The sequence below is a fragment of the Lipotes vexillifer genome, unplaced genomic scaffold, assembly GCF_000442215.2.
Source record: "Lipotes vexillifer unplaced genomic scaffold, Lipotes_vexillifer_v1.1 scaffold728, whole genome shotgun sequence".
Classification (NCBI taxonomy): Eukaryota; Metazoa; Chordata; class Mammalia; order Artiodactyla; family Lipotidae; genus Lipotes; species Lipotes vexillifer.
Window position 1 is genome coordinate 875,808 of NW_006783590.1, and position 15,165 is coordinate 890,972.

The 15,165-nt window shown below is 50.6% G+C and overlaps 1 protein-coding gene across 1 annotated transcript in view; it reads right to left on the reverse strand.

The window, feature by feature from the left end:
* ISX (intestine specific homeobox) overlaps window positions 1-6,207 on the reverse strand; it is a 150,886-nt gene extending 144,679 nt beyond the window's left edge. The window contains 2 exon segments of the mRNA XM_007456266.1: window positions 5,208-5,445; window positions 6,127-6,207. Coding sequence (XP_007456328.1) covers window positions 5,208-5,445; window positions 6,127-6,207 — 319 coding nt within the window.
* Window positions 6,208-15,165: the final 8,958 nt, after the last annotated feature.

A 15,165-nucleotide genomic window follows, 5' to 3' on the forward strand; every position in this document is an offset into this window, starting at 1 on the left:
CCCAGGGCCCGGAGCAGAGCCACTGCCTTTAGTTCTAGGCAGCTGGGGGCTGAGGACGGAGGGTGGGGGAAGGAGGGAGGGGAGGGGAGGGGAGGGGGAGAAGAGAAAAGAAAGAGGAAGGGGACAGGGAAGAGAGGGGGGAAAGAGGAAAATGAGGGGGACAAAGAAGTGAGGAAAGGGGGACTGGGTTAAACTGTGTTGCCCTCAAGAAGAAATGTCTAAGTTCTAACCCCCTGGTCCCTGTGAATGTGACCTTATGTGGAAATAGGGTCTTTGCAGATATGATTAGGCTAAAGATATATATATATATTTTTTTGCGGTACACGGGCCTCTCGCTGTCGTGGCCTCTCCCGTTGCGGAGCACAGGCTCCGGACGCGCAAGCTCAGCGGCCATGGCTCACGGGCCCAGCCGCTCCGCAGCATATGGGATCTTCCCGGACCAGGACACGAACCCGCGTCCGCTGCATCGGCAGGCGGACTCCCAACCACTGCGCCACCAGGGAAGCCCGGCTAAGGATCTTGAGATGCGATTCTCCTGGATTCAGGGTGGGCCCTAAATCCAATGGCAGGTGTCCTTATGAGAGAAAGTACAGGAGGGTTCCACACAGACCCAGAGGCCTGTAGACGCGTCTAGAAGCCGAAGACGGCCGTGGATGGTCAGCAACCACTGGAAGCTGAGAGAGAGCCATTTGAGCAGGTTTTCCCTCAGGGCCTCTGGAAGGAATCAACCCTACCAACACCTTGGTTTTGGAATTCTGGTTCTGAACTTCTAAGATAATACGTTTCTGTTGTTTTAAGCCATTCAGTTCGTGGTAATTTGGTACAGTGGCCACGGGAAGCTCAGACAGAGGGAGAGGCTGAGGGAAAGAAGAGGAAAAGGAGGAAGCAGAAGGGGGAGGGCCGCAGAGGCTTCTAAAGGGCAAAGTCTGGAGGCATTGAAAGGGCAAGAAAGATTGAAGTGGGAGAGAAGCTCCATGTGCCTGGAAGGTGAGGGACAGGAGGCCGTGATGGGGGATGAACCTGGGGATCGGCAGGGCCAGTCCGTGAAGGACTTTGAATGTCACACCAGTGGGTTAGGGGTTGATGAACTACAGCCTGAGGCCGGATCTGGCCCTCTGCCTGTTATTGTAAATAAAGTTTTATTGGAAGATAGACCTACCCATTCATTTATACCTTGTCTCCTTTTCAGCTGTGATGGTAGAGTTGAGTAGTTGCCACAGGGACCATCTAGCTATCAAAACTTAATGTGTGGCCCTTTGTAGAAACGCTACTGACCACCGCAAGAAGATATTCTTCCAGTCTCAGGAATTCCACGGTGCCCCCGGCCACCTCCACCAGATAAGGGGGCGGAAGTCAGCACCGCCCCAAGGTGGTGTTGCCAGGACTCTCATTGCTGACCCCGCTTCTGCTCCAGGTGGGTGGCCACTACTTCTGGTTTTATTCACCTTTGCCTCCCCAGCCTGCCGCCTGGCCCAGAGTCAGCACTCAGCAATGATTCACTGCGGGACTGGATGGCCCATGAATGGACAAGGGAAGATATCTGTGTCCCTCCCAGGCCAGGAGATCCGCACTGGTTTACCCACTGAAGTGGTCCCTTCTTTGCTCATCTTCCTCTTCCCTTTCCCCCCCGGGACTCACAATTTCCCTGCAGAGGGTCATCAGTGGGACAGGTGCAGAGATGATCTCTTTCTTTCCAGGGTCTGATCCTCCAGTACAAAGTCACTTCCTCCTGACTGGGTCTCCCTGGACTTTGAGGACCCCCAAACTCTGGGGGGCTTTCCTCTCTCAGGAAGGATGAGCAGGCAGCTGGGCTTAGCATCCCTTCAAATTGGGAGACCCTCTTGGATTTTTCCACTGAGGCTGGGGAAGGTCCAAGCCTTAGATTATGAGGGTCCCTGTGAGAGTGGGAAGCTGTGGGGAGGGACCTGGGTCCCTGCCATGAGAAATGAGGGAGGCCCAGCACTGGCCTTGGTCTGGATTGCCGACCTGGCCAAGTATTGCTCTGTAGCGCCGAACAAGCCAGTTTGCCTCTCTGGACTTCAGCCTCCTCAAAAAAATGGTCCTTGGACCACCTGCGTCAGACTCACTTGGGAGAGCTTGCTAGAATAGATTCCTGGCCTCCACCCTAGACTAGAGGCAGAGTCTTAGGTGCCAGGCCTGGAATGCTGCCTCTTCACAAGCTCCCTAGGGGATTGGGATCCTGAGGTAACGCTTTCCAGTCAACCTCCAGGAGCCCCTCTGTGAAGCCCTTTAAGTGGAGACAAAGAGGAGTTTATTCCTCTGTTGTTATTATTGGGACAGGGGAAGGCCCTGAATGCACCTCTTCTGTCCTGTTGCCCATTCCCTGAGGGCTCCTGCATGCTGTGTGTGTGTGTGTGTGTGTGTATCTGTGAGTGTGTGTGTGTGTGTTTGGTGGGGAACAGGACAGAGGTGGAGAGGCATCAGCTGGGCCACCAGCACTGGCGGGGGTGGGGCCTCCTGGGGGGCAGTGAGAGGTGGAGGTGGTGAGTAGATCCTGCCCTGCCTGGCACGGACACCCCTCTGCAGGGAGGAAGCTTCTGCCATGGAAAATGCCCACGAGTGACACCACCGAGGCTTTTGCGCAAGCAGCTTGTTGTGGAATTGGTCGTGGCATGTCGGCGCGGGGAGGGCCCTTAGGAATTTTCTAGCTGTGCTCTTTCGTGTTCCAGATGAGGAAACGAAGGCCCAGCCAGGGCAGCGGCTTGCCTGAGGTCCTCCAGTGCATCGGTGCCAGACCAGGTCTTAGAGGCCAGGTTTCTGGAATCCCAGCTTCCTGCCCTCCCCGCCCAGCCTAGCATCTCACAGACTCCGGCTCTTTGCAGTTTGTGCAAGTTACCTTTATAGTTTCTGACATGCTGGCACCTCACCTGCATTATTATTTACTTCACATTTAAACAGACTTTTGTTTTGTTTTACCTAAATAGATACATTTATTTTAAAAGAAAACCTCACATCATGACCATAAGTGGGTAAATGGTATCACGTGTCATAAATAGGATGTTAGTGTAGAAATCATTACAGAATGATTGACATAAATAATCTTTGTAGACAGGAATAAAGATGCAGATGTAGAGAATGGACTTGAGGACACGGGGAGGGGGAAGGGTAAGCTGGGACGAAGTGAGAGAGTGGCATGGACATATATCCACTACCAAATGTAAAATAGATAGCTAGTGGGAAGCAGCCGCATAGCACAGATAGATCAGCTCGGTGCTTTGTGACCACCTAGAGGGGTGGGATAGGGAGGGCGGGAGGGAGATGCAAGAGGGAGGGGATAAGGGGATACATGTATACATATAGCTGATTCACTTTGTTATACAGCAGAAACTCACACACCACTGTAAAGCAAGTATACTCCAATAAAGATGTTAAAAAAAAAAAAAAATCTTTGTCTGCCTGCCCCTCGAAGTCATCTTGAAAACCACCACGGCGACCCTTACGAGTCTTGGACGTGCTGAATTCCAGCCCAGCGGGGAGACGGATGGGTTTAGGCCACATTCAGGAATACTCTAGAGTGGATGGTCTCAGACCACCAGGGTTCAGTTCTAATGCTACCTACTCTGCGGTTTTTGCAGGTGATTTGTCTTCTTGGTTTCATCAGCTCTAAGGTAGGGCTCACAACTGGATATGGATAGAACAACGGCCGTGAGATTGCCATGAGAGCTGTGGAGTACCGTCCAATCTTATGACTGCTATTTTCGTAAGCACTCACTGGGCGGGGGGGGGGTCTCCTTCGGGTCCAGCGGGATAGCTGGCATGAAACATGCCAGCAGCTTCAGGGGGGGTTTAGAATGACTGGCCTCCTTTTTGCCATCAGCCAATGTCAGGCTAGGAGAAGGCAAGCTGCTTTCAGGGGAGGTTTAGAATGACTGGCCTCCTTTTTGCCATCAGCCAATGTCAGGCTAGGAGAAGGCAAGCTGCTCTGGGAGGGGAAATAAGATCTCTCTCTTTCTCCACAGCAGAGAGGACAGACATGGATTTTATGTAGCTGCCACAGGAGAGACTCTGGTTAGACCCTTAGAAGAATGGTTTCTGTGAATGCTCATTGCTCATTCAATTCACTGGAAGATACTAATGAACTTCTCAAAATTAAGCTGGGGCCCTTTCCTATTGATAGGCTGAGCTACTGGGAAAGCTGCCAGCTCCCCGGGGACGTGTTGCCCGCCAGGGTCTTTCCCTTAGCCCGCCTCTGAGCACAATCTCCATCTTGGGAGACTTGACTTGGTGGAGGGATTGGAGCTCCTACCATGCTTGGTAGGAGAAGACATCACGGGCCCCCCTGAGCTTCCTTTCCTTGGATTAAAGGGGTGGAAAGGAAAGAGGACTGGGACCCTTTTGTGAGATACTCCAGGCTCATCTCCTATCAGACTCCAGTGGGCCCTTGAGACATCACCGGCTCCATTTCCTCCATCACTCAGCCGTCTCACCGAGGATGAAGCTGAGGCCAGAGTGGAAAGGCACTTTGCCAAGGTGGCTCAGCAGGCCGGGGGAGAGGTGACACTGACTGCTGACTCCTGACTCTTAGTGTGTGTGTGCCCTCCTTCAGCCCTCCTCAAGCTGGCTGTCAAGCAGGGGCCTGGGATCTGGTCATTGTTATTTGGGGGCAAGCCCTGGGGTGGGCACTGGCCTGGGGTGTGATCAGGGTGAGCAGATCCGGGGCAGAGCTTCAGCCACTAGAGGCCGTGCAGGCTGAACTCTGCTTACGAAGGTAAAGAACACGACAGACCGAGCAGGTGTCTGGGGACAGCTGGGTCTCGGGTCCTCAGCTTTGTGACTTGGGGGCATCACCCACCTCTTCTCTTTACAGATGAGTTTCCACATCTGTCAAGTTATGATAATTATGCCTTTCTACTGAAGTTAAAGAAGAGACATGCACAGCCTCTGGGGCAGTGCCGACCACATTGTAAATGCTGAATAAATAAATGATAACTCTTAGCTGTGGCCTGGTTACAGGAACGAGCCCCAGGTACCTGCATCCTGCAATGAACCGAGGCTTGGTCCACATTGGAACAACCACAGCCCTGGGCTGCGTAGAAAAGTATTTAAGGCTAACAGCCCAGTGCCTAACATCTCTTTGAATTTTGAAGACTTCTCTTCTGTTGATATGGAGCAGCTTTCTCTCTGCCTGAGTGCATCTGGGTCTTGGAGACCCAGGAACAGATGAGAAATGGCCAGAAGACACTTACCCTGGGGCTGGTTGTGTGGGGGTCTCTCCGGCCCGGAGTCCGCAGCTGCTGCTTGCCCGGTGCCCTGTCCACCTGCCCCTTCCGGCCTGACTGCATCACTCCTCTCAGCCGGGCTCTTTAAGATCTCCTCGACGGAGAAGGTCAGGCCCCGCTTCTTTGGGGCCTCACAGCACCCCGAGCTCTTGCTCTCCATCCCCCCATGGAGAGCCGGGCCCGCCTTGGCACCCTCTGCGGGCAGCTGCAAGGGGGGCAGAGGGGCCTATGCCAGTGGAGGGTGGCGTCCTTCCTTTCCCGAAGCTCCTGGAATCAAGAGGGTGAGCAGAGGTGGATCCTCATGTGCGACTATCCAAGCAGGCTTATGTCTCCATGGGGACTCCGTGGGTCACCTCAAAGCACCCTGGGATCAAGGAGGCAGGTCAGGTCGGGAACACTGGAAGGGGCTGAACCCCGTGCCCAGGGGCTCAGAGCCCTCGCCAGCTCCACGTCGAGGGAGTCACCATTGCCAAACTGGGTTCAGTCCTACTGCAGCGAGTCTTCTCCGGGGTGGTCACCTGCACAATCCCCAGTGTGGGCCGGGGACCCCGAGGTCACAGACAGTGGGGAACACGGCAAAGAGCTGGAGGGAGGAGGGAGCCTGCCCCAGGGAGATCTGGAGGTAGGGTGTCCACCTTTGCCCTTTCTCTGGCTGGTGGCCCTTTCCGCTGGCTCCAGCCAGGCCTCTGGAAGGCTGGGGTGCCACCGGCGGGCCCCAGGTGCCCAGCTCAGTCCTGGGCCACAGTGCAGCTGGAGGGGCGCCCCCAGAAACCCTCCTGGGTTTCTCTTGCTTCCGCTGCTCCCAGACTCCAGAGTAGACCTTCCAGAGTAGCCGTGCTTTGGCTGCCCTGCAGATGGAGGCTTTGGAAGGGGGTCACTGGGTCACCACTGCCAGGCTGGCTCTCTGTGACAGGGCCGCGCTGAGTACTGGTGTCTGAGTCTCCCCTGGCGTCTCTGGTCCCACCATCGCTCTCTTCCGTTCTCTCCCTGACTTCACTGCACAAGCCTCTCCATCGGCTCCGGGCCCGGGGTGCCTCTCCCTTCCTTTTGGGGTTCTTTCTGCCCCCTCTCCTGTTTGCATGCCTCTTACTTGCCTCCTGAGACTGCACTGAAGGGGCACTTTCTCTTTGTCCAGGAAACTGTCCCCTGGGAGCTGATAGGCACCGACCCGTCCTTGCCAGGAGTTCTGTTCGCAATGACTGTGTAACCAGGAAGTAGGAGAATACGGCTGATAAGAGAGGAAACTCTCCACCCTCTTTACGGCCGGGGACGCAGGTGTTGGGGGAAAGGGGTAAGAAGCAGAGGGAAACTGAAGGGTGGGGACTGGGGGGTCCCGGGGAGGTGTGTGCAGGGGAGCTGGGCAGGCCGGAGCAGGACAAGGGGAGGTGGGAACAGCATGGCCAGGAAGTGTCCCCAGGCCCCATAACATGTGTTTACTCAGCAGGGAGAATTTATGGGCCACACGTAGGCTGGAGGCTGGGCCAGGGTGTGGTCCGCTTGGTGCTGGCCGAGGGCAGTCCCTCTAAGGTGTGCTTTCCTGGGCTTGCAAATATCAAAGCGAGAGGGGTCTCCTGAGGTCCTTGTGGGGTGTGTGGGGAAACTGAGGCCCAGACCACGCCACAGTCTCATCTAAGCAGGCCGTTGGGGAGCTCCAGGGTGCCAGGCTGGCCACAAGGTGCCACCTGCATGAGGGTGACAGGTACCCTGGGAGAGACTGGGAGCGTGAATGGGGCATTAGAATCCAGACCTTCTCTCGGAGGGAGGGGGAAGGGGAAGGCCGATCCTTACTCCCTGAGGAGGGCGAGTCAGAGCAAAGAGCATCTGTCCTGTTTCAGGAGCCGTGGCCCTGGGAAGGCTCAGGTGGTCTGGTCTAGCTCGGGGAGACGACTGCCACCGCTGCAGTCACAGGTAAACGCCCAAATCTTGGGAGCTTCACTGCTTACTCGTGTCACACTCAGTGTAGTTGAACATCCCTTTGGGAACCCAGGCTCCTTCCAGACTGTGATGCTACCCGGATTCAGGATTTCCAGGGAAGTGGAGAGAGCAGAGGAGGGAATGGTAATGAGTCAGCAGTGGAAGCGGTTAAGTGACTTCTGCTCATATTCTGTGACCAGAATGAGTCATGAGGCCTTGTCTAGGTGCTGGGAAGGGGACTTCTCGTCTGGGCCAGGAGGAAAGTAGCCCAGCTGGGTTGGTGCCCAGGGAAATGCCTCCTTTACGGCCAGGTGGCCCGAGTCCCACAGGAGTCAAGCCCCCTGTTGGCGGCCAAAGGAGCTGTTGCATTGGGAGGGTGGGTCTCCTGCTTGGGGTGGAGAAGGTGTGATGGACGCTTGCGGCGGCCGGTGAGGAGGGGGGACAGGGACTCCAGGGGCTGAAGCGGCAGAGGGGAGGGAGGGCCTGGAGTCAGGCGCTGTGCACGCACTGCCTCATCTAATCCACGCAACAGCCCTATCAACTGCGGTCACTCATGCCATTTTACAGCTGAGGAGACGTGCCCAGAGAGGTGAGTGGCGGCTTACAGGGCTACACAGCTAACCCTTAGAAGAAGCATCCGTCAAACCCAGGTGAGTCCAGCTCTGAAACCCACACTCAGCTCCCTTTGCCATAATCCCCAGAGACCATCCGGTCCAAACTTCTCACCGTGCAGATGAAGAACCACATCTCAGAGAGAGAAGTTTCCAGAGTCACACCTGTTCTTTTCGGCACCTCATTTGAGTTCCTTGTATTCTCTCTCTCTCTCTGGGGTGATCGTCCCCCGGAGGGTAAGAAAGCGGCCCTTGTGGTGTGGACCTGGACACTCGCTCTCCTTCCAGACCATCACCCCCATGGTGAGCCACAGCCTGGGCATTCCCACGTGTGTTCATCCCACAGATGTTTCTTGAGTATCTACTATGTGCCACTCACTAGATGGCACATAGAGATGCAGATGAATGAGCCACAGACCCTGCCCTGAGGGACACACACTCTAGGGTGGGGAGCGTGTCGGGGAGGGAAGATGGCGCCAGACAGGCCAGTGAGTGGCAAAGTGGTCACTTTGGTGGAACGTGGTCAGTGGTCAGTGTCAGAGGAGTTCAGAGGAGTGACTCTGTGCAGCTCTTTGGATCAAAGAAAGCTTTGACGTGGAGGAAGGAGAGAAGGGGAGCCGTCGCACAAGTTCCCTCAGTCTACCCTAAAACACACAAACAAGGAGAGACACTTGGCTGCATGGTGCACTGTTACTAGTTCATTGATGGGAGAGAGATTTTATTTTATGGAGAGGCACTTAGGAAGAACATGCTGGAAAGGTATGTTGGAGCCATCTGTTCATTTATATGTCCATCCATTTGCCATTTTCAACAACAAGGCTGGTCTTGGAGGGTAGTACGTGAAGCGAAATAAATCAGACAGAGAAAGTCAAATACTGTGTGATTATCACTTATATGCAGAATCTACAAAATAAAACTAACTAGTGACTGTAACAAAAAAGAAACAGGCTCACAGATATAGTGAAAAAACTAAAGGCTACCAGTGGGGAGAGGGCAGGGGGGAGGGGCAAGATAGGGGAAGGGGATTAAGAGGTACAAACTACTGTGTATAAAATAAATAAGCTACAAGGATATATTGTACAACACGGGGGATATTGCCAATATTTAATAACAACTATAAATGGAATAGAATTTTAAAGAATTGTGAATCACTGTGATCAAAACAGACAAGCCCCCCCTCTTTTCATGGAGCTTACACTGGAAGTAGATAATAAACAGGTGATGAATAAATGTCCAATGATGTATTTTCCATTTGTGACAACGTTGTAAAGAAAACAAAACAGGATGATGAGCTGGAGAGCGACCAGGTGAGGGAAGGTACTTTAGTTTTTTCAGATTTGACTTTTATCCCACAGGTGACACAGAGCCGTGGGTGTTTTTGTGAGCGACGGTTCATGAACCCGACTGTAGGTCTAAGGGGAGCATCCATCGGGGATTTGAATAAGTCAGAGATGAGTTACAGGCTGTGTGTGTTGGTGTCTGGGGGGAAGTGTGTATCAGGATGGGCTCCGTTGCAAGTAACCAAACACCCAACTTGAAGCAGATTAAACGGTAGGGGTCTGTTAGTTCACAGGAGCATGTTTGTAGGTTGGAGGCTCCAGAGCTTGTTCATTTGGGCGCAGTAACAATGCCGAGGGCGGGCACTTTCCATCTTTCTCCTCTGCCGTCCCCAGTGCATTGGTTTTGTCTTTGAGCTTGTCCCCGCGGCGTGGCTGGGGATGGTCTCTGCAGCTCCAGGCTTTGTGGCTTCACACACTCATCCCAAGGCTGCAGGGGAAGACTGACCTTTTCTCACTCTTTTCATCACAGAGGAAGACATTTTCCAGAAACCTCCAAGTGGATTTCCTTTATTCCCCTTGGCCGGGACTGTGACACGTGCTCACACTTAAACCCATCGCTAGCAGAAAGAGTGAACCAGCCATGGGGATCTCATTATTCACCGTTCACTCCCTGGGACGCTGCAGTGGGGCCGCCTGCCGTCATCCCTCTGCTGCTCCGTTTCTGGATAAAACCAGGGGCCCGTTGGGCAGCAAGAAGGCAGGTCATTTATCGCTGTAGCGGGGATGAGCCGCAGTGCGTGTGTGGCAGATCTAGTGGGTTTTGCTTTGGGATGTTGTGTCCAGAAAGGTGTGTGACCACGTGTTCTGGGGATGGGGGCTGTTCTCAGCAACGTGCACGTTGACTAATTCCCTCCTAAGATGTGGGGAAAGAAGGAAGAGAGGAAGGAAAGCAGGAAGGAAACGGCACCCCTCCGGTCCTCCCTTCCTGGTTACCCTTGAATGTACTCACACTGCTCATAGCTGGACCATTTCCTAAGTCTCTTCGTATTGGTGTGTCTGATGTTTGCAGCCTCCACAGAAAGTGGAAGTTACTCTCCCTGTTGTGCAGTCAGAGGGACTGAAGCCTGATGAGGGAAGGGACTCACCCAAGGTCTGTCTGGTAGTTACCAGCGAGGCAGAGTCCCAGCTTGAACCCGATCTTTCTATGACCCATCCTAACCCGTTTGACCCCTGCACCCCCATGCTGCCTCTTTGAGTTATTTCAAAATTCTGAGTTTTAAGAAGGAACTCCCCAGAAAGTTTCTGTATGGAGACCTCAGTGGGTTGGTGGTTGAGAGGTTTAAGGTTGGAGGTGGGGGGGTTCCCATTCTATTCTCTCCAGAGCAATTTTTCAGGGTCTAGACTTCTGTGCATCAGGTATTCTATGGGCTACTTTATATGGGCTGAGGGATCGGGACAAGAACATAAAGATGGCCCATCATGGGATGGCCTGGTGAGAAGATCAGGAGTTCTCAGTGGACCCCTGTCCTTGCACTATTTGTACTTGAGACTTGGCATTTGACGTGGTCTCTTGGGGGGAACTGAGATGCTTAGAACTGCCATTTTGAGCTTGTGTTTGATTCTTTTTCACCCTGGATTCTGTTGAGAGCATTCAAAGCCCTTCGGTAGTCTGCCGGGTCTTTATGTTCCCTTACTTGGGAATGAGAACTTGTCCTTCCAGGCAGGCTGGGCATATGCTATAGGTGCCTTAAAATTGAGAGTGGAGATACTCAGTGCACAGGACAGAACACAAGGCTCTTTCCTTTCTGCATTTGGTAACCAGAGGGGCTGGACCTGGTTTAAAGTTGATTCATATCTCTCTGGTCAGGTATGTGCAGTCTGCTTGGACCTTGGGTTGTGTGTGATGGTCAAAATCCTCTATTTCCATCATGTATTTAAAGTCAGTCATACATAGAAAACAAGCTTATGGGTACCAAAGGGGAAAGGTGGAGGGGAGGGAAAAATTGGGAGTTTGGGATTGACATATACATACTACTATATTTAAAATAGATAACCAACAAGGACCTACTGTATAGCACAGAGAACTCTGCTCAATGTTCTGTAATCACCTAAATTGGAAAAGAATTTGAAAAAGAATAGATATATGTATATGTATAACTGAATCACTTTGCTGTACACCTGAAACTAACACAACACTGTAAGTCAACTATATCCCAAAATATAAAATAAGAATTAAAAAAAGATCTTCTTTAATTACCTTTAGTCATGTATTATAGTTTTCAGGGTAGAGGTTTTTCCACATCTTTTGTTGTGTTTTTTTCTAAGTGGTCTGTGTTACTTTTAGCCTCCACTGTAAGTGGAATTGTTTTGTTAATTTCATTTTCCAAATGTTTGTTGTTCATATATGTAAAAATATAAATTTTCTATATTGAAGAAAAAATAGAGTCAGTCATAATAACCTCAGAAGACCAGTATATCAGTATTGGCATAGGGCTTGCAGGGGTCAGCTTGAACCACCTTGATTATCTATAGATCATATCTCCTGTAGACAGCTGTATCAAGCCAGGAGGGCAGTTCGTCACCAACGGTTTTATAGGGTCTAGTGTTTCTGAGTATTAGTGCATGGCATGGATCTGGGAAATTTTCCACTCAATGCTTCATGCAGCAAACATTCATTTGGTACCTACTATGTGTCAGATACTAGGCTAAGGAGGAGGAATATATTAAGACCAACATGACTCCTGTCCAGATAGGGTTATGATCAGAGAGGAGACATGATAAGCAAGCAGTCAAATAGATATTGCAAATTATGGTAAGCAGTTTGAAGGAGATAGTGCTGTAAATTGTATTACAGTTAGCCGGTCTTATTTTTTTTATGATGTTTAGGAAGGTGATTTTCAGACAGGGACAAAGTGATAATATCCATCCCACCTCAACCACAGGTATGGCCAGGCCTGTTAGAACTCATGGTTATACCTCAAAGAATGGGGGCATTTCAAAGAGAGGAATGGAATTTTCAAATTGGTTGCTTTTGTGAGAATCTCTTGAAATGCCGTGAAATGCCTTGGGTTTTACCCCTCACCCATTATCAACGGAGTTGCCAGTAAATGAAAACTGGCTTTGTTGTGGCTTATTTTGATTTGGCTCAATGTGGATTTTGTCATTGTAGTTCTTGGTTTGATAAAGGCTGTCAGAAAGGAAAAAGAAAATAAATGAACTAAGAAATAAAAACAATTCTTACACTGTGACCAAAGAGGTGAGTTGATGTATGAAAAGGAGTTTGGAGACTTGTTAGAGTTATAATAAAATTTAAACCTTGCTATGCCATGGTGGTGCATCTTGCTGGGGCTTCGTCCCCAAGGATGTGATTCAGGGGATGATGACTGGTCCTCAGCATTGAGATGAACACGTTAGCACTGGGTAAATCCTACGTGGCAAGTTTTCCCTCTCTAGAATTGGAAGAGATGACTGTTTCTTTTTTTTTTTTGGTACGCGGGCCTCTCACTGCCGCGAACTCTCCTGCCGCGGAGCACAGGCTCTGGACGCGCAGGCCCAGCGGCCATGGCCCACGGGCCCAGCCGCTCCGCGGCACATGGGATCCTCCCAGACCAGGGTACGAACCCACGTCCCCTGCATCGGCAGGCGGACTCTCAACCACTGCGCCACCAGGGAAGCCCGAAATGACTGTTTCTTTAGGTAAGTTCTAGATGGGGTGGTTGGCTTGTAGGGTTTATGTTGTATGGAAATAAGACATCTTTAAACTCTTGACTCCCGGGTCTTCGTTGCTGTGCGCGAGCTTTCTCTAGTGTGGCGAGTGGGGGTTACTCTTCGTTGCGGTGCGCAGGCTTCTCATTGCGGTGGCTTCTCTTGTTGTGGAGCACGGGCTCTAGGCACGGGCTTCAGTGGTTGTGGCTCGCAGGCTCAGTAGTTGTGGCTCACGGGCTCTAGAGCGCAGGCTCAGTAGTTGTGGCACACGGGCTTAGTTGCTCCGTGGCATGTGGGATCTCCCCGGACCAGGGCTTGAACCTGTGTCCCCTGCATTGGCAGGTGGATTCTTAACCACTGGGCCACCATGGAAGCCCCTACAATTCAATCTTAATAAATGCTTATGGGAGAAGAGATGCTGGGATACGGTTCCCCTTAGCAGGGACCTGGAGTGTGGGTTCTGAGGACCAGTTCTGAATTGATGCCCTAAATCAGTGCTTCTCAAAGCTCAGTGTGCATCCACATTCCCTGGGAATCTTATTAAAATGCAGATTCTGATTTGTTCCACCTGGGCTGGAGCCCAAGCGTTGGCCTTTCTAACAGCTCCCAGGTGGATTCAGATGCACACCTGGGGTAGCCAAGCCCTAGATGATATGTGGAATTAAGCACCATGACACTGGAGAAACATTTCCTTAGAGCAGGGCTCTCAACCTTGGCTGAATATTCATGTCACCTGGGTGAGTTTTATAAAATACCCATGCTGGTATCATTCAACTATTGGGGGATGGGCCTGGGCATCAGCTATTTTAAAATGTTTTCCAAGTGATTTTAATGTACAGCTAAGTGTAGGAGCCTCTGCTCTAGTGGATTCTCTCTTTTTTTCTTTTCTTTTTTTTTTTTGGCCACGCACGGCATGTGGGATCTTAGTTCCCCGACCAGGGATTCAGCCCGTGCCCCTTACAGTGGAAGCGCGGTGTCTTAACCACAGGACCACCAGGGAAGTGCCACTTAATAGAAATAAAATGCGTGCATGTTAGTTATCTTTTGCTGTGCAATAAGTTACCCTAGACAATGTTTATGATGTCACACGGTTACTGAGGACCAGAAATCCAGGAGTGGCGTAGCTGGGTGATTCTAATACAGGGTCTTTTGTGAGGCCGTAGTCAAGATGTCGATTTGGCTGCCGTTATATGAAGGTTGGACTGTGGCCAGAGGACCTGCTTCTAAGAAGGTTCATCCACATGGGTGTTGCCTGGAGGCCTTGGTTTCTCACTATGCAGGGTCCTCCATAGGGCTGCTCACAAATTAGCAACTAACTTCCTTTAGAGTAAGTGATGAGAGAGAAAGAGAGAGAGAGATGGAGAGATTGAGAAAGAGACCAAGGCAGGAGCAGCAGTGTCTTTTGTAACCTAATTTTGAGTGACATACCATTGCTTCTGATATATTCTACTAAAATAATACGGTAGTGTTTCTTTAATGAAACCATACAGGGCATGTGGTAAGGTGACATTCACCAACTTGTGAATTACTTGAACCTAGAAGACACCTTGCATTCTGTAAACTGGTCATAGACAAGCATGTGGTGTTCACATTCAGAGATGCACACAAAAAATTACATAAACATTGACATCATAATGATAAATGGACTTAAACGAAAATATTCTGTGGGTCACACAGACCAACACTGATACTATGTGGGAGGGGGTCACAAGAGGGTGTGTCTTATCAGGAAGACAGAATCACTGGGGGTCATCTTGCAGACGGCTACCACAGTGTGCATGCAAGTAATTTAAAACGTTTTAGCAGTCACATAAAAAAATTAAAAAAAGAAAAGGTGGCGTTAATTTTAATGATACGTTTTATTTTCCCAGCATATCCAAATATTATAATAATATCAATATAAAATTATTTTGCATTCTTTTTTATACTAAGTTTGAATTCTGATGTATACTTTACATTTACAGCTCATCTCTATTAGGACTTGCCCTGTTTCAAGCGTTCATTAGCCGAGTTGCTTATTTTCCTTAATTCTACAGGTAGCCTTGTCTGGATGGACCCAGAGAGTAGATTATCCCACTTTGTAAAGGCTCATCCTCTATTTCCCCCCAAATGACAGACCCATTGGTTTACTTGCTATTCTAACAAAATCACCTGTCAATTTCCCCTTTTAGAAATGGCAACTCTGGGTTTCTCTGGCTGATATTTTGTTTGAAGAAGCCCTTGGGTTTTTCTTATGTTTATTCCACATGATTGACTTTTTTTATGCCACTGGTGCAAAAATTTGTCAGGAACAATATAAGAATTGCAGGAGCAATGACTGACTGTGACCTTTGACTCAGTGGAGAGAAACTAATTATGTGGAGAGAAACCAATTATGGGCTAACCTAGAGGTGCTGGTATTCATCCCCACCCTGC